Source organism: Elephantulus edwardii, unplaced genomic scaffold (genome assembly GCF_000299155.1).
Source record: "Elephantulus edwardii isolate Elephantulus edwardi_28Jun2011 unplaced genomic scaffold, EleEdw1.0 scaffold00003, whole genome shotgun sequence".
In the NCBI taxonomy this organism is placed as follows: Eukaryota; Metazoa; Chordata; class Mammalia; order Macroscelidea; family Macroscelididae; genus Elephantulus; species Elephantulus edwardii.
In genome coordinates this window covers 27940236-27955813 of record NW_006399753.1, presented here as the reverse complement: position 1 = coordinate 27955813, position 15578 = coordinate 27940236, and the positions used below count along the sequence as shown (strand labels likewise).

Sequence of the window (15578 nt, the reverse complement as noted above, 5' to 3'; positions counted from 1 at the left end):
TCTTTTAATATATTTTTTTTCCATTGTGTAACAGTCTCCTGAAACATCTTCCTATGTTCCTAACACTTTTCTAATCCCTTTCTGTTTAAGATGAAAGTCACTCAAAATTTATTGCCTTCAAGTTGGTCCTGGCTCTGGTAACTCTATAGGAAAGAATAGTACTGCCTACCAAATTTCTGGGGCTCTACATCATAATGAAATCAGGCTACACATTGGACTTCTGTGGAATGTCTGTCGCTTTAACTTCTCAATTTTTCAGTTAGATTAATTCATATTGATAGCCATAGACTTTGGTCTTCTTCAGCAAGTGCTTCAAGTTGTTTTCACTTTTCTCAATCAAAGTTGTGCCATCTGCATAATGCAAGCTGTTGATGATTCTTCCTCTAATCCTGAAGCCACATTCTTCATATAGTCCAGCTTCTCAGCTGATTTACTCAATGTTTAGGCTGAATAAGTATGGAGAAAGCAGACAATTCCGATGCACACAATTCCTGATTTTAAACGATGAAGTCTTCCCTTATTCTGTCAAGACAAATGCTTGGTCTGTGTACAGGTTTTGTATGAACACCATCAAATATTCTGGAATTCTCATTCTTCTCAATGTTATCCATAGTTTATTATAAGTCACATGTCCAATGTCTTTACACACTCAAGAAGACACAAGTAAACTTCTTGGTGGTATTCTCTCCTTCCAGCCAAGGTCCATCTGATTTCACCAATGATATCCTTTGTTCAATGGCCTCTTCTGGATCCATCTCAAATTTCTGGCAGTTCTCTGTCAATGTACTATTTCAGTCATTTTAAAGTAATCTTCAGTAATAGTTTATTTGCATGTGATATGAATGATATAGTTTGTTAATTTCCAAATTCTGTTGAATCACATTTTTTTAATCAGGAAAAAAATATGGATTAATTCCAGTCAGGTGGCCAGGTGGCAGTCTTTTAAATTTCTTGGCATAGATTGGTAAGTATGTCCAAGACTACACCTGTTTGCTGAAATACTTCAGCTAGTGTTCCAACAAACCTTGAGGTCTTATGCTTCCTCAGTGTCTTCAGTGCAGTTTAACTTCTTCCTTCATTACCATTGGTTTCTGAGCGCAATCTACTTCCTGAAATGGTTCAGGGTGAACCAATTTGTTTTTGTACAATGACTTTCTCTAGTCATTTCATCTTCTTTTGATACTTCCCGCAGCATTCAGTATTTTTCCCGTAGAATCCTTCATGATCACAACTCAAGGCTTGAATTTGTTCTTCAGTTCTTTCAACTTGGTAACTGTGCTACGTGTGTTCTGCCCTTTTGCTTATCTAACTTGAGCTCATTGTGCATTTTCTCACACTTTGCTTTGTCTTCTCAAGCTGCCTTGTGAAATCTGTTCAGCTTTCTGACTTCATTATTCCTTCCCCTGTTTTCACTTCTTTTGATTCCTGTGCAAATTTTAGAGTCTCTTCTGTCTTCTGTTTTGGTTTTTTTCTTTCTCTCCTGTCTTTGTAATAACTTTCTGCTCTTTTCATGGTTAATGTCCTTGATGTCATCTCAGCTCATTGGTCTTTGGTCATTAGTATTCAATGTATCAATCTGTTCTTGAGATGACTTTTAAAGTTCAGTTGGGGTAAACTCAAGGTTATAGTTTCCATTTTGTGCAATTGCTTTAATTTTCTTCAACTTCGGTTTAAACTTGCATAAACTGAATAAACTTCATTTCTGTCCAGAGTCAACACCTGTCCTTGTTTTTATTACTGATAGTGAGCTTTTCCATTGTTTCTTCCCATAGATGTAGTCAATATTATTCTGGGTGGTCCATCAGATGTACATGTGTACATTGCCATTTATATGTATTTAAATTATTTGTGATGAATAAATCATTGTGCTAAATTGTATCATGTGATCTCCAGTCTCATTTCTAGAACCAATTTCCCATTTCCCAACTAACATTTTTTTCTTTATTTCCGACCTTTGCATTCTAGTCACCAATCATTATTCTCTGCACCGCTAAGGCTTTTTTAAGAACAGACACCATCTCCTTTTTGACAATGTGCCTTACTTCAAAGATTTTACAATCTTACACATCAACTCCTTACCAATATTTGACTCATGCTCATTGCACCACTGGCTCCCCTGCTCTCTCAACTCACTCTCACATTTGCTTTTCACTGATTAAGTTTCAGCTTTTTGCCTTCTGTTCATCTGTATTTCATCCAGTTTCCCAGGTTCATCCCATTAATACCTGTATTACTGATTTCTTGTTATTATGAATATATGTTGCTGTTATGTGCCAGAGAGTTAGAACTGACCCATAGCTGACCCTCTGGCAGGTTTTCACAAGGGAGGAGATCGCCCATCCCTCTCACACAGATCAGCTGATGGACTCAGGGATTGCAGTGCAGCTTCTTGTCACTAGGCCACCAGAGCTCCCTAATGAATATATATGCTCTTTTATTAAATCTTGCAGTATTAAACTTTTAACTATAAATGTATTTAATGAGTCAATGACTTAGCATATTCAAAGATGCTGAGATTTCCCTTAGCAGGGATTGTATTGGACACATTCCATTAAAGTCTTCCTTATACCTACTATTTAAGGAAGTGCTGAATTTAAAAGAATTGTTCAAAAAGCACTTGCTAATTGATGTTTCTTCTGAATTAAATTTTTGCCAGGTGATAGAAAGCAAAGCTAGAATTGAATTCTTCATCTGGAACAAATGGAAATGAATTCAGTAAGTGAATTTTAAATGGGATTAAGAGAAAGAATGTTATTTTGTACCACACATTTACCTTTTTCAAAATATTTTCACATTTACTGTTAGATTTAAGCATCTGTGAAATATTTGAGACAATATCAGGAGACTGATGATTCTAACATTGACAGCTACTCATTTATAAGGATTTCAAGGAAAATTCTCATATGTTTCTTTAAAAAGAAAGATCCAAAATATGCTCACAAAATCAGACTGGTCTGATTCTGATGATGTACTATTTCACTCTCAAGCTACAATATACTTTTTATAACTCCATCTATGTAGCCCTTACTAATTATATTAGTAGTCCATAAATAAGAATAAACAATTTTAATTTGGTTTTCCACAAAAAAGTTGCAGAATTACTATCAATAAGCAACTGAAATCATTAAAGGATCCTATGAATTATACTCATAGAGTAGAAACATTTCTACTTTTTCTAAACTAGTCTTTGTATCTGTTTGCTTTTCAGTAACTACTAGTATGGAGGTAAAAATATCTTTTTTTAACCTACAATTTAACTGTAACACTAATGTGGAGCTTTCCTAAGCGGTTCTTCGTATTTTCTAATATGAAGAATTTGTGGATATGCTTATCCTTGAATGGGTATCATAAGGTCAACATTACTAGTACTTTTGAATATGTGTAAAACTATCATAAGTGGAGAAAGTGTTGTAAATAAAACTTTCAGAGATGAATAGAGATTACATAAAAATTTCAGAATAAAAATCATATTAAAACTTAATATAGAGCATAAGGAGATGATACTTTCAAAATTATCAATAAAATACATTAGGTTTTCTACAGAGTTTAATGTAGGGCATAGTATAATACATTAAATAATGAATCACATTTTTAAATATATATATTATCAGACTTTCAACCTATTAAGAAAACAAACATATTAATTATTCAGGATTACTGTTTTCACAAGTAAAATTGAAATTTATAGAAATACTTCACCCATTAAACAATGTCTCATGCTTTTCTAAAAATAACACAAAAATGCTTTCAGTAATAAATCTATGTTAACAATGCATATACATCCAAGAAAGAATACTAAAGAAATTAATTTATGTAGCTATATAGTTACTCTGGGAAATATAAAGAACATTTTAAAATCATTCTTACCTCTTTGCTCTCTTCTAATTCTGACTCACTGCTGAACTCTTCTGTATTCAAATTTTCAAAATCAGACTCTCCGACAGCAATTGGCACTATCACTGTGAGACTGGGATTGTTTATGAACGATGTGCCATTTTCATCAATTACATATTTCTCAACACTACTTCCAGTACCTACACCACTAGTAGTTCCATTCCCATCTTTTAGATAATTAAACTCTTTGCTTATTTCAATTGCAGTGTTGTTGGATATGCAGCTGTCTATTTTGTTGCCTTCATGGATTTCGATAACTTTTGGCTTCCTGAAAAAGGCTCGTTGGAAACATTCACATATCTTGTTTTTTATATAATCGATTCCCTTTTGCATCCTTCCTATGGCAATCTGGAGATTGTTCATTTCATTATCATCATCAGTAGCAGCAAGGTTGTCTGAACTAAATGAACTTAATAATAAGGCCAGAAAAAGGTTCAGAACCTAAAAGTAAGGGGGGAAAAATCTATTAATATTGAAGCATGTATGGCATAGTCTAAATTTGGAGAACTTAGAGATCTTCGTGAAAATAATCCAACAAACACTTACTGAGTATTTATGTCCAAGTCACGTACTATGTAAAAAAACCTAATATTTTTTTTTATAAGCCAAAAGGGCAAAATGGTAAAATAAGTACCTCTTCCTTCCTGCTGAAAATGATAACTGGAAATTAAAGTGTACGCAATTTTCATTTTGTTTACAGTTAAGCTAGATCAATAAAAAGAGAAAATCTTCCTTATATAGTTTTTGCCAATGAGAAAAGAAAATGTTATTTTCATCTTAGCAATTACATTTCATCTTACCAATTTGTCTACAGGATGTTTTCTTGTGTGTACATAGTGTATTTATTTATTTGTCTTGCTGTTATGAGCAAAACTAACATGCTTAGGAAACAAATTTGCAATCTAACAGGCTCAAAATCTTATTTGGAGAGCTAGCATTTCTAAACAGCAAGTTTTAACACTCTTATCAAATGGTCTTTGAAATCTCTGTGTTCCCATAGCTCAAAAGATGGTAGAAGGGTGGGGATTCTGGTTACACAAGCATTTATTTACGTTAGACCCATTCATTGTAAGCTATTTTCTCTTTTCTTCTTTTGGTATGGGGGGAAGATATAATGAAATCTTAAATGTCATAGTGTCATTGATATTGATGAGAAAATTAAACCAATTATCTGAAAACATATGAGTAAGACGGAATAATCCATTATAATTAACACAAAAGGAATTTTATTTACAGGATTCTTTTAACTTGACATTTATCAAATTTCAAACTGTGTTGTCTAATAGGAAGGTACTTTCAAAGTTATAAACTTAGTTGTTTGTTGTTGTTTTTTTATTTGTCCATCAGAGTCTATTCAGACACTCAGAAAAAATGAAGAAGAAAAGATAAGGGAGGTCTGGTGGCTTAATCTAGAAGAGGTTGCACTGCTAACACAAAGGTGGCACCTCTCTAGGGGTTCTAATCCACCAGAGGCACTTGGGAGATAATGTAGACAGTCTTCTGCACCGCAATTCACAGCCTATGAAAACCTGCAGGAGGTTCAGCTATTCAGAGCTGCCTGATCTAGTGTTCTAGGGGGGGAAAATAGAATTTTTAAAAAGCAATCTCACATAGTATGTATCCACCCAAGGTAAAGTCCAATACATAAAACCAACAACTATATATATATATACACAAATCATCCATTTACAATAAGTCAAAGCTAAAAAAGTTAACTTATTTTAAATCTAGTCACTGCTTATCACCACATATAAGTAATGTAAATGTAAAGAATTTATTTTACTTTAATAAATTCAGGTGAGAAGACATTACTTCTTTCAAGGTTTTAGGAAAAAATAACACATAGTTAAAATGGCATGTCCTATTTCAAGAATATTTGTCCTGACAATTTGTTAGAATGGAACTTGACCTTTCTACATAAGCAAGAATAAAATTTTTAAAAATTCAATATAAGCAGATAACTGTCCTTTTTAAATTTATTGACAATTACTGTTAAAATAATAGAATAAAAACTGGGCTGGATGATAAAATATTTTTATTTGAAGAAGAAAATGAAAGAAAAAATAGATGTGCTTCTTAAACTTCAATAGAGTTCATTTAATTCTCCTATCAACATTAAGATTTAAATTGTGTTATTCCAGCTTCATAGATGAGGAGGGTAAGCCTCAAAGAAGTTCTTTTGCTTGCTCTTGCTCAGATGTAGGTCTTGGGTTTGGAATTTGACTCAAGCCTTTTCATTTATAAAATCAGAGAAGGCCTCTTACATCAGGGCAATTTCTTAGCTATCTGCTCCTTTTACTGTTCTTATTAATGAAGGCTCATAAAACATACATACCACAAGATTTCCAATGACCATGACCAACATGAAAACAATAAGGCACATGGTTTGGCCAGCGACCTCCATACAGTCCCACATGGTCTCTATCCACTCCCCACATAGCACGCGGAACACGATCAGGAAGGAGTGGAAGAAGTCGTTCATGTGCCAGCGTGGGAGCTCACAGTCGCTGGAGATCTTACAGACACATTCTTTGTAGCTTTTGCCAAAGAGCTGCATGCCAACCACGGCAAAAATGAAGACGATGATGGCCAGTACCAAGGTGAGGTTACCCAAGGCCCCTACAGAATTGCCAATGATCTTAATGAGCATATTTAGTGTGGGCCAGGATTTTGCCAACTTGAAAACTCGAAGCTGTAATGAAGCGAAAATATACAGTTAGTAGTAATCACAATGGAATCACAGAAGTTAGTTAGGCAAGGGAAAGGCAGTATACAATAAGGATTTGCTTAAATATTTTAATTAATCACATTAATCAATTATGATTGTTATAAAAGGTAATTAACATCATAAAACAAAATATAAAAGATTGAATAAAAGCCAAATGTGGTTTGTAAAATTTCAGTTAAAAAAAAATTTAAGAATGAAGAATGTCATATTGTAAACCAGTATCTTAGGGATGTGAAAATTCAAAGCACTTTAAATCAGTTGAAATTCAAATCCACAAAGAAAATCAATAATAGAAGATCTAAATAAAATCATTTACAGGCAAAAATTTAAAAAAATATTTCAAAAGTGATTAAATTAAACATTTCTGCAGATAAATCTGTAAAAATAAAATATTTTTATTGGAGACAGTTGTAAATCAAACTAATGTTATCTTGTTAAATAATAAAGGTGCTAATGGCATCAAATACTAGTTGTTTAGAAAATAGTCCCAACTACTAGGGTTAATAAAGAATTAATAATATTCATTGAAGTCTAAGGTATTTATTTTTCTCTCTCGAATTAAAAGCATACAAGAGGACATAATCTCTCAAATAATTAATTTTAAAATTAATGAGCTTACATATCTCATACTTTTAAATATAGCAAGTAGCTTATCCTCCTTAGAAAAGTCTTACATTGAACCTTAAATGTATTTTGTTAGAATATCACACTGATAAAGTAAATAAAACACATTGAATTCAGTTAAAAAATAAATGACCAATAAAAGACAGACTATATGTGCCTACCAGTCTGAACGATCGTAGTACAGACAGTCCCTCCACATTTGAGAGGCCCAGCTCCATCAAACTTAGGCTGACAATAATCCCGTCAAAGATATTCCAGCCCTCTTGAAAATAATAATATGGATCCATGGCAATGATCTTCAGTACCATTTCTGCTGTAAAGATCCCCGTGAAGACCTAAAGTGAAATATAGATTAGCACTTCAAAAGCATTGAAATATTTTTAATTCTGCAAACATCTGCAAAGAAGAACATGAACAGTCTTGCATAAAAATATCCAGAATTTAAAATGGAAATTAAGTGACATAGAATGCAATATTGGTTTTTCTTTTCAAGGGAGTATTTTGATAAGTGAATTTTTCTTTGCCCAATTATAAGTCAATATTGCTAGATTTTATGGAAAATGTTGATTTTAAAACATTTGATCATCCAATTTTAAAATCTGATAATAAATAGTGAATTACTGCTCTTTTGGGGGCGCTATTGAGGCTTCTACACTAATTAAAACAGATTATATTTTTTGTCTATTATTGCATTATAGGAACAAATTTGTATATTATTACAACTACTATAATTATCTTAAGTTTTGCAGAAACCATATTTTATTGCTGATATTTGCTTTTATAAGGGACACTATCTCACTTTTATAATTTATAATCATTTTTGAAACAAGAGTGAGTTTGTCACAATGTTTTAGAACTGTAATTTCTGGATGCATGCCTCAGAATTAAGGTTTGTGGATTAGTAGAGTAAGGAACTGCAGATTTAATTGAAACCAGCAGCAGAACACTCTCAGAATGCACATACCAGTAATTAAGATTAATGAATTATTTGATTGGTTAGTTGAATGAATTGTTTTCTTGCCTATTTGGTAATAGAAAGAAAAGCTATTAAACAAACTAAAAGAATTGATTTTAGATCAAAGCCACTAGTTAAGATCCATACTGTCAAAGTCTTATAAAATTCACCTCTAGTAAATTCTCTTAGTTCACTGTCGGTATTTATTGCACTTTGTGGTGTTAAAATGGGGCTTGCCATCCTGTCATTTAGCCTTTATGTTGAAAGAATTCTGTTAGGATAAAATATTACAATTGTTTTCCTAAACCAGTTGATCTATTTTTTTTTAAATTGATTCACTGTGATGTTCTGTGCCATTGATCTTCTTGTAACTCAGCCACCCTACGCACAATAGCTCTGAACCCTGACCTATTCTAAGCCGTTATAACTGTCTCTAACACACCTACCCTCAGTACCCCAGTTATTGTGTTAGATCATCTCATCCTGGGTCTTCCTCTCTGGAACTGTCCCTTGATCTTTCACTGTTAAATATTCATACTCTGATTTACTGTAACTTATATCTAAATGCAGCTAAAATAAAAATCAAATCCATTTTAATTGAGTGGAACCTGACTCATGATGACTTTATAAGAAAATTCAAACTGCCTTATATACTCTCCAGTGTTGCAAATCTTTATGCAAATAGACTGCCACTTTATTGCACAAATGTTTCATTACTTTCTAGTGAATCTGATTCCTCTTACACTATTACTATAATTTCTTATTTTAGTTTTATTACTCTTGTGCCCTTTGAATAAATTTGCTTTTCCCTGAATAATTCATATTTTGAATTATATTGAGATATACTTAAAATAGATGAAAATAATTTAATATTTGCTGGGTTTTTTTCCCTTTGCCTAAAGAATGAGAATATTTTTTGAGATGATTTATTTAGTCTCCATATAAAATTCTTGAGTTTCTCAATGTCAAAAATTGTATTTGGAATAATCATTGCTATATCAAAGCTTCTGTAAAAGTTATTAGTTTGGAAATAGGAAGGCATTTTTACATTTTTCTAGAAAAGTGGTTCATGACAAAATAGTGCTCCCTTAAGTATGCAAGATGACTTTTAAGAGCATTCTAGGATTTTTATACTGAGTGCTTTATCTTTAAATAGTCAAATTTCAACCACTTCAATGGATAATCACTTCCCTCTTGAAATTTTGCATTCATATTCTAAGCCACAATATTTAATTAAAACATACTATATGTTCTGAGATACCTAAATATCTAGAATAAGGTCATATCGTGAGCCCTTAATCACTGGTTACATTATTGTTAGGTGCTAATGAGTTGGGTAAGACTCAAAGCGACCCTATGAACAATAGACCTGAACCCTGTCCTATTCTGTGCCATCATCATCATCTCTGAAACACTTAAGACTATTGCTTCAGTCACTGTTTCTCTCAGCCACATTGGGGGTCTTTTACTGAGCCCCCACCTTTCCAAGTATGACATCCCTTTCCATGGAATAGCTTTTCCTAGCAACATGCCCAAAGTATGAGAAAGGAAGCTTCATCCTCCTTGCCTTCAAGGAATATTCTGACAGAACCTTTCCCAAGACACATCTGTTTGTTCTTTTGGCAGACCATGGGATATTCAGTACTCTTCTCCAACATCAAAACTTTTTCTACCATCTATCATTTTCTATCATCCTCTTAATTTTCCAGCTCTCTAATGAGTAGCAAGTGACTGAAAAGACCAGGGACAGAATCAAATGAACTTTAATCTTCAGACTGACATTGCTCTTCAATATTTTAGAGAGATCTCTGATGTTGTTGTTGTTAGGTGCCGTTGAATCGTAGATGACTAATAGCGACCCTATGAACGAAAGGCCTGAGCACTGTTCATAGAGTTTCCAGAGGCAAGCCATTTCAGAAGTAGATGCCACTCCTACTTCCAGTTTGTTTTAATTGAGAAGCTCCATCAAACACTGTCTGCCATGGGTAACTATTATTATATTTGGCACATCAGTGTCACAGTGTTTAGCATCGCACTATCTCTGATAGCAAACTTGTATAATTCAGTATGTTTCCTGATCTCCTGAATGCTGGTACCAAAGGTATTAATCGTTGATTCCATTAGGATGAAATCATTGACAACTTCAACACTTTTCCCCTCTATCTTGATGTTGCCTATAGGCCCACTAATGAGAACCTTTGTTTTCTTGATGTCGACAGTATACATCAAACAACAAACTAGTCTGTTGTGTTGTGTGTAGTCTTGAGTTGGAACCAACCCATAGCTGACCCTCTGGTGGGTTTTCAGAAGCAGTTAACCACACGGAAGGAGATTGCCTATCCTTTTCCCATGGAGCAGCTGGAGGCCTGAACTGCATGTCTCCAGAGGTTGAAAAGCAGCCACCAGAGCTCCCTAAATAGTCTAGGAACTGAAAATACCTCTATTTCCTGAAGGGAGCATTACAGTTTAGTTGGAAATATGTATATTATAAAGAGTTTGTCTAACCAACTGTGATTGAGGAAAGATTTCTTGATCATAGAACTTGAAAGGTGGATACATCAATTTTATTACAGTAGCAACAATAATATAAAACAAAGCATCTAGGAACTCAGAGTAATGATAGAAATGAGAGGCTTCTTGGGTATCAAATTTGCTCAGTCCAACTAACAGGAAAGTGACAAAGATTTTTTTGTCTTCCACATTTATACGATTTTAAAAGTACCATATAAATCTAAATCAAGACTATTTCCATAATTCTTTATGTGATGTTCTTAGGCTTTTGATTCAACCAAAATCCTATTATTATTATTATTTTATTAAATAGTATTAATATTACTATTACTATTAATATTATTAAGGCAGTAAGGAACCACCTGATCAATAATAGATACTAAATTTCTAATTTTAATGAGCAAAATATACACACCTACCTCTCAATGTGTGCAATGCAAACATCTATGGTGTAAAATACAGTCTAAAGTTTACATATTTTGCAAATGATTTTTTTTCCTTTTTGGGGGGGACACAACCAATATTCATGGATGGTGCAGTCAAGAAACCAAAGACTGGACAAATGTGCCACCTTTCGAAGGTGCTGAAAAGTAAGGTATGCCTGACCCACATCATGATATTTTTAATTATCATATGCATGTGAAATTTTGTCAATGGATAAAAAAGGTAGAAGAGAAACTATTGCATTTCAATTGCAGTATTGTAGAGGATATTGAATGTATCATGAACTACCAAAAGAATGAACTTATCTATCTTGGAAGGAAGTGCAAGTAGAGTGATCCTAACAGGCAAGGATGGTGAGACCATTTCACATAAATTGGGCCTATCTGTTAAAAGGAGAGGCCAAACCTTGAAAAAGTCATAATGCTTGGAAAAGTAGGGGCTCGGGAAGAAAAGGAATGTCCTCAATTACATGGATTGGCACAATAAGTGCAAAGATGGTGCAGGGTTGGAGAAGATACTGATATATACCTATATAGTTATTTATTATTGGAAGATAAGGATATATAGGCTTGCTATGAGTCAGATTTGACTTGTTGGCACCTAACAGTAATATCAGGGATATATATATGTGTATGTGTGCATGGGGGGGCAGTAGGTAGCATCATGATAAATGGAGAAAAGACTGAATTTGCTAACAATTTTGTCTTGCTTAGATCTCTTAGCATCAGTATTGAGGAAATCAAAAGACAGTTTGCTTTTGGGAAAATACTGTCAAGGACCTGGCAACAATATCAGCCTAAACACGATCATGAGATTCCCATTTTCCTCAAGGTTAGCCACAATTTATTGTGATCCACACAGTCAAATATCTTTGCATAGTCAATGAAACACAGATAGACATTCTTCTAGTACTCTCTACTTTCTGCCAAGATCCATGTGACATTGACAATAATTTCCCTAGTCCCTTGACCTCTTCTAAGCCCAGCCTGTATCTCTGATAGTTCTCTGACAATGTACTATCCAAGTCTTTTCTGGATAATCTTTAGCAGGAATTTGCTACTACGTGATATTAGTAATAATTTTTTATAATTTCCACAGTCTGTTGGGATACCTTTTTTTGAAATGAGAATAAATATGGATCTCTCCTAGTCAGTTGGCCAAGCAGTTGTCCTTTCTTGGGACAACATGGTGAGAACATGCAGGGCAGCATCTGTTTGCTGAAATACATCAATTGATATTCCATCAATTCCTGGGGCTTTATTTTTTGCCAAGTCCTTCAGAGCAGCTGAATTTCCTCATTCATCACCATTGCCTCTTGCTCATACGTTGTTTCTTGAAATTCTTCTGTGTCAGTGAATTTTTTTGGATACAATGAGTCTGTATACTCTTTCCATCTGCTTTTAATGCTTCTTGAATCATTCAATATTCTGCCCATAGCATCCTTAAGCATTGCGACTCATGGCTTGAATTTATTCTTTAGTTCTTTCAGCTTAAGAAATGCTGAGTGAATTCGGCCCTTTTGCTTTTTTTATTTCAGCTCCTTGCACATTTTTTAATGATATTTTTCTTTGTCTTCCCAAGAAGCCCTTTGAAATCTTCTATTCAGCTCTGTAACTTCTTAATTTCCTCCCTTTGCTTTGGCTTCTCAGCACTCTAGTGCAATATTCAGAGTCTCTTCTGATCCCATTTTGGTCTTTTCTTCTTCTTCCTTCTTAGTAATGACTTTATGAATTCTTCATGAACAATATTCTTGACAGCTTATCTGCACTTCATTCATTAGTGTTCAAGGCCCTAAACCAATTCCTGAGTTGGTTTTTAAATTCATGGAAGATAGTCACGGTCAAATTTTTATTCCTGTGGATATTACTTAACCTTCTTTAGTTTTAATTGGAACTTGCATACGAGCAGTTGATGGTCTGTTCCACAATCAGCACATGGCCTAGTATTTACTGCTAGTATTGAACTTCTCCAACAGTTCCTTTTTGCCTCCTTTCTATGCCCTCTATTTTGAAGAGTTTTGTCTCCTTACCTCTCACCTGAACTTAACAATGGTTCTACCACTGGGCAGGGAGGAAGGGGATTGAGGATGGCAGAGATTGTGAGGATGGCACAAAATAAAGCAAGGCTTTAATTTGTCATTCGTGGGGTTACTACGGGACATAGTCAGCTTGACAGCACCCCTCCTCTCCACTTCCTTATCTTTATTTTCACTACCCACAAAGTACTTGAATTTTAATACTGGAAGAAGCATGTGAAGTTATCTAGCCTAACACACTTATTGTTTTCATATAAAAGCAAATTTAAGAATTGAAGTTACTTTGCTAGGACCACAAAAATATTTCTTATGAATTCTTGGACTTGAACTTGGTGATTTATTTAGTGTTTTTCCACTTGATTATCTTATACTACAAACTCTCTCTTCCTCTGCTTCCATCCTCAACTGCTTTAACATTAAAATTTTATAAAATCTCAGTTTCCTGCTTCACTTCGGCAAATATCCAAAACATCTTCTTTCACCTACTCAACATCCCTAACTGTCCAATAATGTAGGGAAAAATAAAAAAAGCAAGAGCATAAATATTTTTCATTAATTTCCCAGAGAAGGGTCAAGAAGTTAATAATACATTCAAGAGGAAGGAAACGGTTTATTGAGCACAGTACATGCCAGGCACAGTGCTAGGGGTTTCCACATTACTTCACTGGACTTTCACAACAATTTTATAAATAGATATCATTTTAACCATATTAATGATAGAAAACAAAGATTAAGATTTCTTTTGAGACTTATCCAGAAACTACTTTGTCACTAAGTGCTAAGAACGGAAATAAAATGTTGGGGGTTTTTATGTGCTGTCAATAGTGACTCACATAGCCCTTTGTACAACAGCTCTGAAACCTATCCTATCCTTAACCACTGTCTTCGCATACCTAACAGCAATCTCCCAGTTATTGTGTCAATCAATCTCATCCGGAGTCTTCCTCTCTTTTGCTGTCCCTCCACCCTTCCAAGCATGATGTCCTTCTCCAAGGACTGTTCTCTCCTGGCAATATACCCAAAATATGTGTGATGGAGCGTCAAAACCCTTTCTTCTAAGGAATAATCTGATTTTACCTTCTCTAGGGCTAACCCATTTGTTCTCCTGTCAGTTTATGAAATGTTTAACACACTTCTCCAGCATCACAATTGAAAGATATGGATCCTTCTTCTTCATCCTTAGTCATTGTCCAGCTCTCTGATCCACAGCAAATAATTGCAAAGACCAGGCTTGGTTCAGTTTCACTTTAGTCTTCAGACTAACATTGTTGCTCTTAACCCCTGACAAGAGGTCCCTGACAACAGATTTTCCCAATGCAATTCAACTTCTGATTTCTTTACTGCTGGTGTCAAGAGTGTTGACTGTAGAGCCAAGCAAAGCTGAAATTTGTAACAATCTCCTCTCCATCTGTCATGGTACTGCCAACTGGCCCAAAGGGGAGAATCTTTGTCTTCTTAACGCTGAGCTTCCATTAGAAGACTGCAGTCCTTGACCATCTGCAGCAAATGCTTCTGGCCCTCCTCATTTTCAGCAAGCAGGGTTGTGTCATCTGCTTAATACTGGTTGTTGATACGTTTTCCTCCAATTCTAATACCACTTTCCTCCTGATAAAGCCTAGCCCATGAACTCTTCCACATAATGACAGAGTATGAAGCCAATACTCATCCACAACACACTCCTTTCCTGATTTTGAGACAAGCAGTGCTTCCTTGCTCTGTTCTGACAACTTTCTCCCAGTCTAAGAATAGGTTTCACATGAGCACAATCAAGTGTCCTAGAATTCCCATTCTTCTCAATGTTAGCAACAATTTGTGGCAAGCCCACAGACAAATGCCTTTGAAACACAGATAAACATTCTTCCGGTATTCTCTGCTCTCAGCCAAGATCTATCTGACATCGGCTATGATGTCCCAAGTACCACAGCCTCTCTTAACCCAGCTTGTATTTCTGGTAGTTCTTTGTGCCATGGCCTCTTCTAAACCCAGCTTGCATTTCTGGTAGTTCTCTGTCAATGTACTGTTCTAGTCCTTGTTAGATATAATCTTCAGTAGGATTTTTCTTGCATGTAATATTAGTGATATTGTTCAATAACTTCAACTCTCTGTTGCATCATCTTTTTTTAGAATGGTAATAAACATGGAACTCCTCCAGTCAGTTGGCCAAGTAGTCGCCCTCCATATTTCTTGGCACAACCTGGTGAGGACATCCAGGGCATGATATTTTTGCTGAAATATGTCAACTGGTATTCCATCAATTTCTGGGGCTTTGTTTTTTGCCAATTCTTTCAAAGCAGCTTGAACTTCCGCCTTCATCATCATTGCTTCATGTTTATATGTTGTTTCATGAAATTTTTCTGCGTTAGCCAGTTCTCTTTAATACAATGACT

At 34.7% G+C, this 15578-nt stretch overlaps 1 protein-coding gene across 6 annotated transcripts in view; it reads right to left on the bottom strand.

Annotated features, from left to right (window-relative positions):
- SCN3A (sodium channel, voltage-gated, type III, alpha subunit) overlaps positions 1-15578 on the bottom strand; it is a 119717-nt gene that overhangs the window by 40858 nt on the left and 63281 nt on the right. For all 6 annotated transcript variants that reach the window (XM_006879351.1, XM_006879347.1, XM_006879350.1 and 3 more), the window contains 3 exons: positions 7408-7581; positions 6230-6586; positions 3868-4335 (listed from right to left, as the gene is read on the bottom strand). In XM_006879351.1, coding sequence (XP_006879413.1) covers positions 3868-4335; positions 6230-6586; positions 7408-7581 — 999 coding nt within the window. The remainder of the gene's footprint in view (positions 1-3867; positions 4336-6229; positions 6587-7407; positions 7582-15578) is intronic.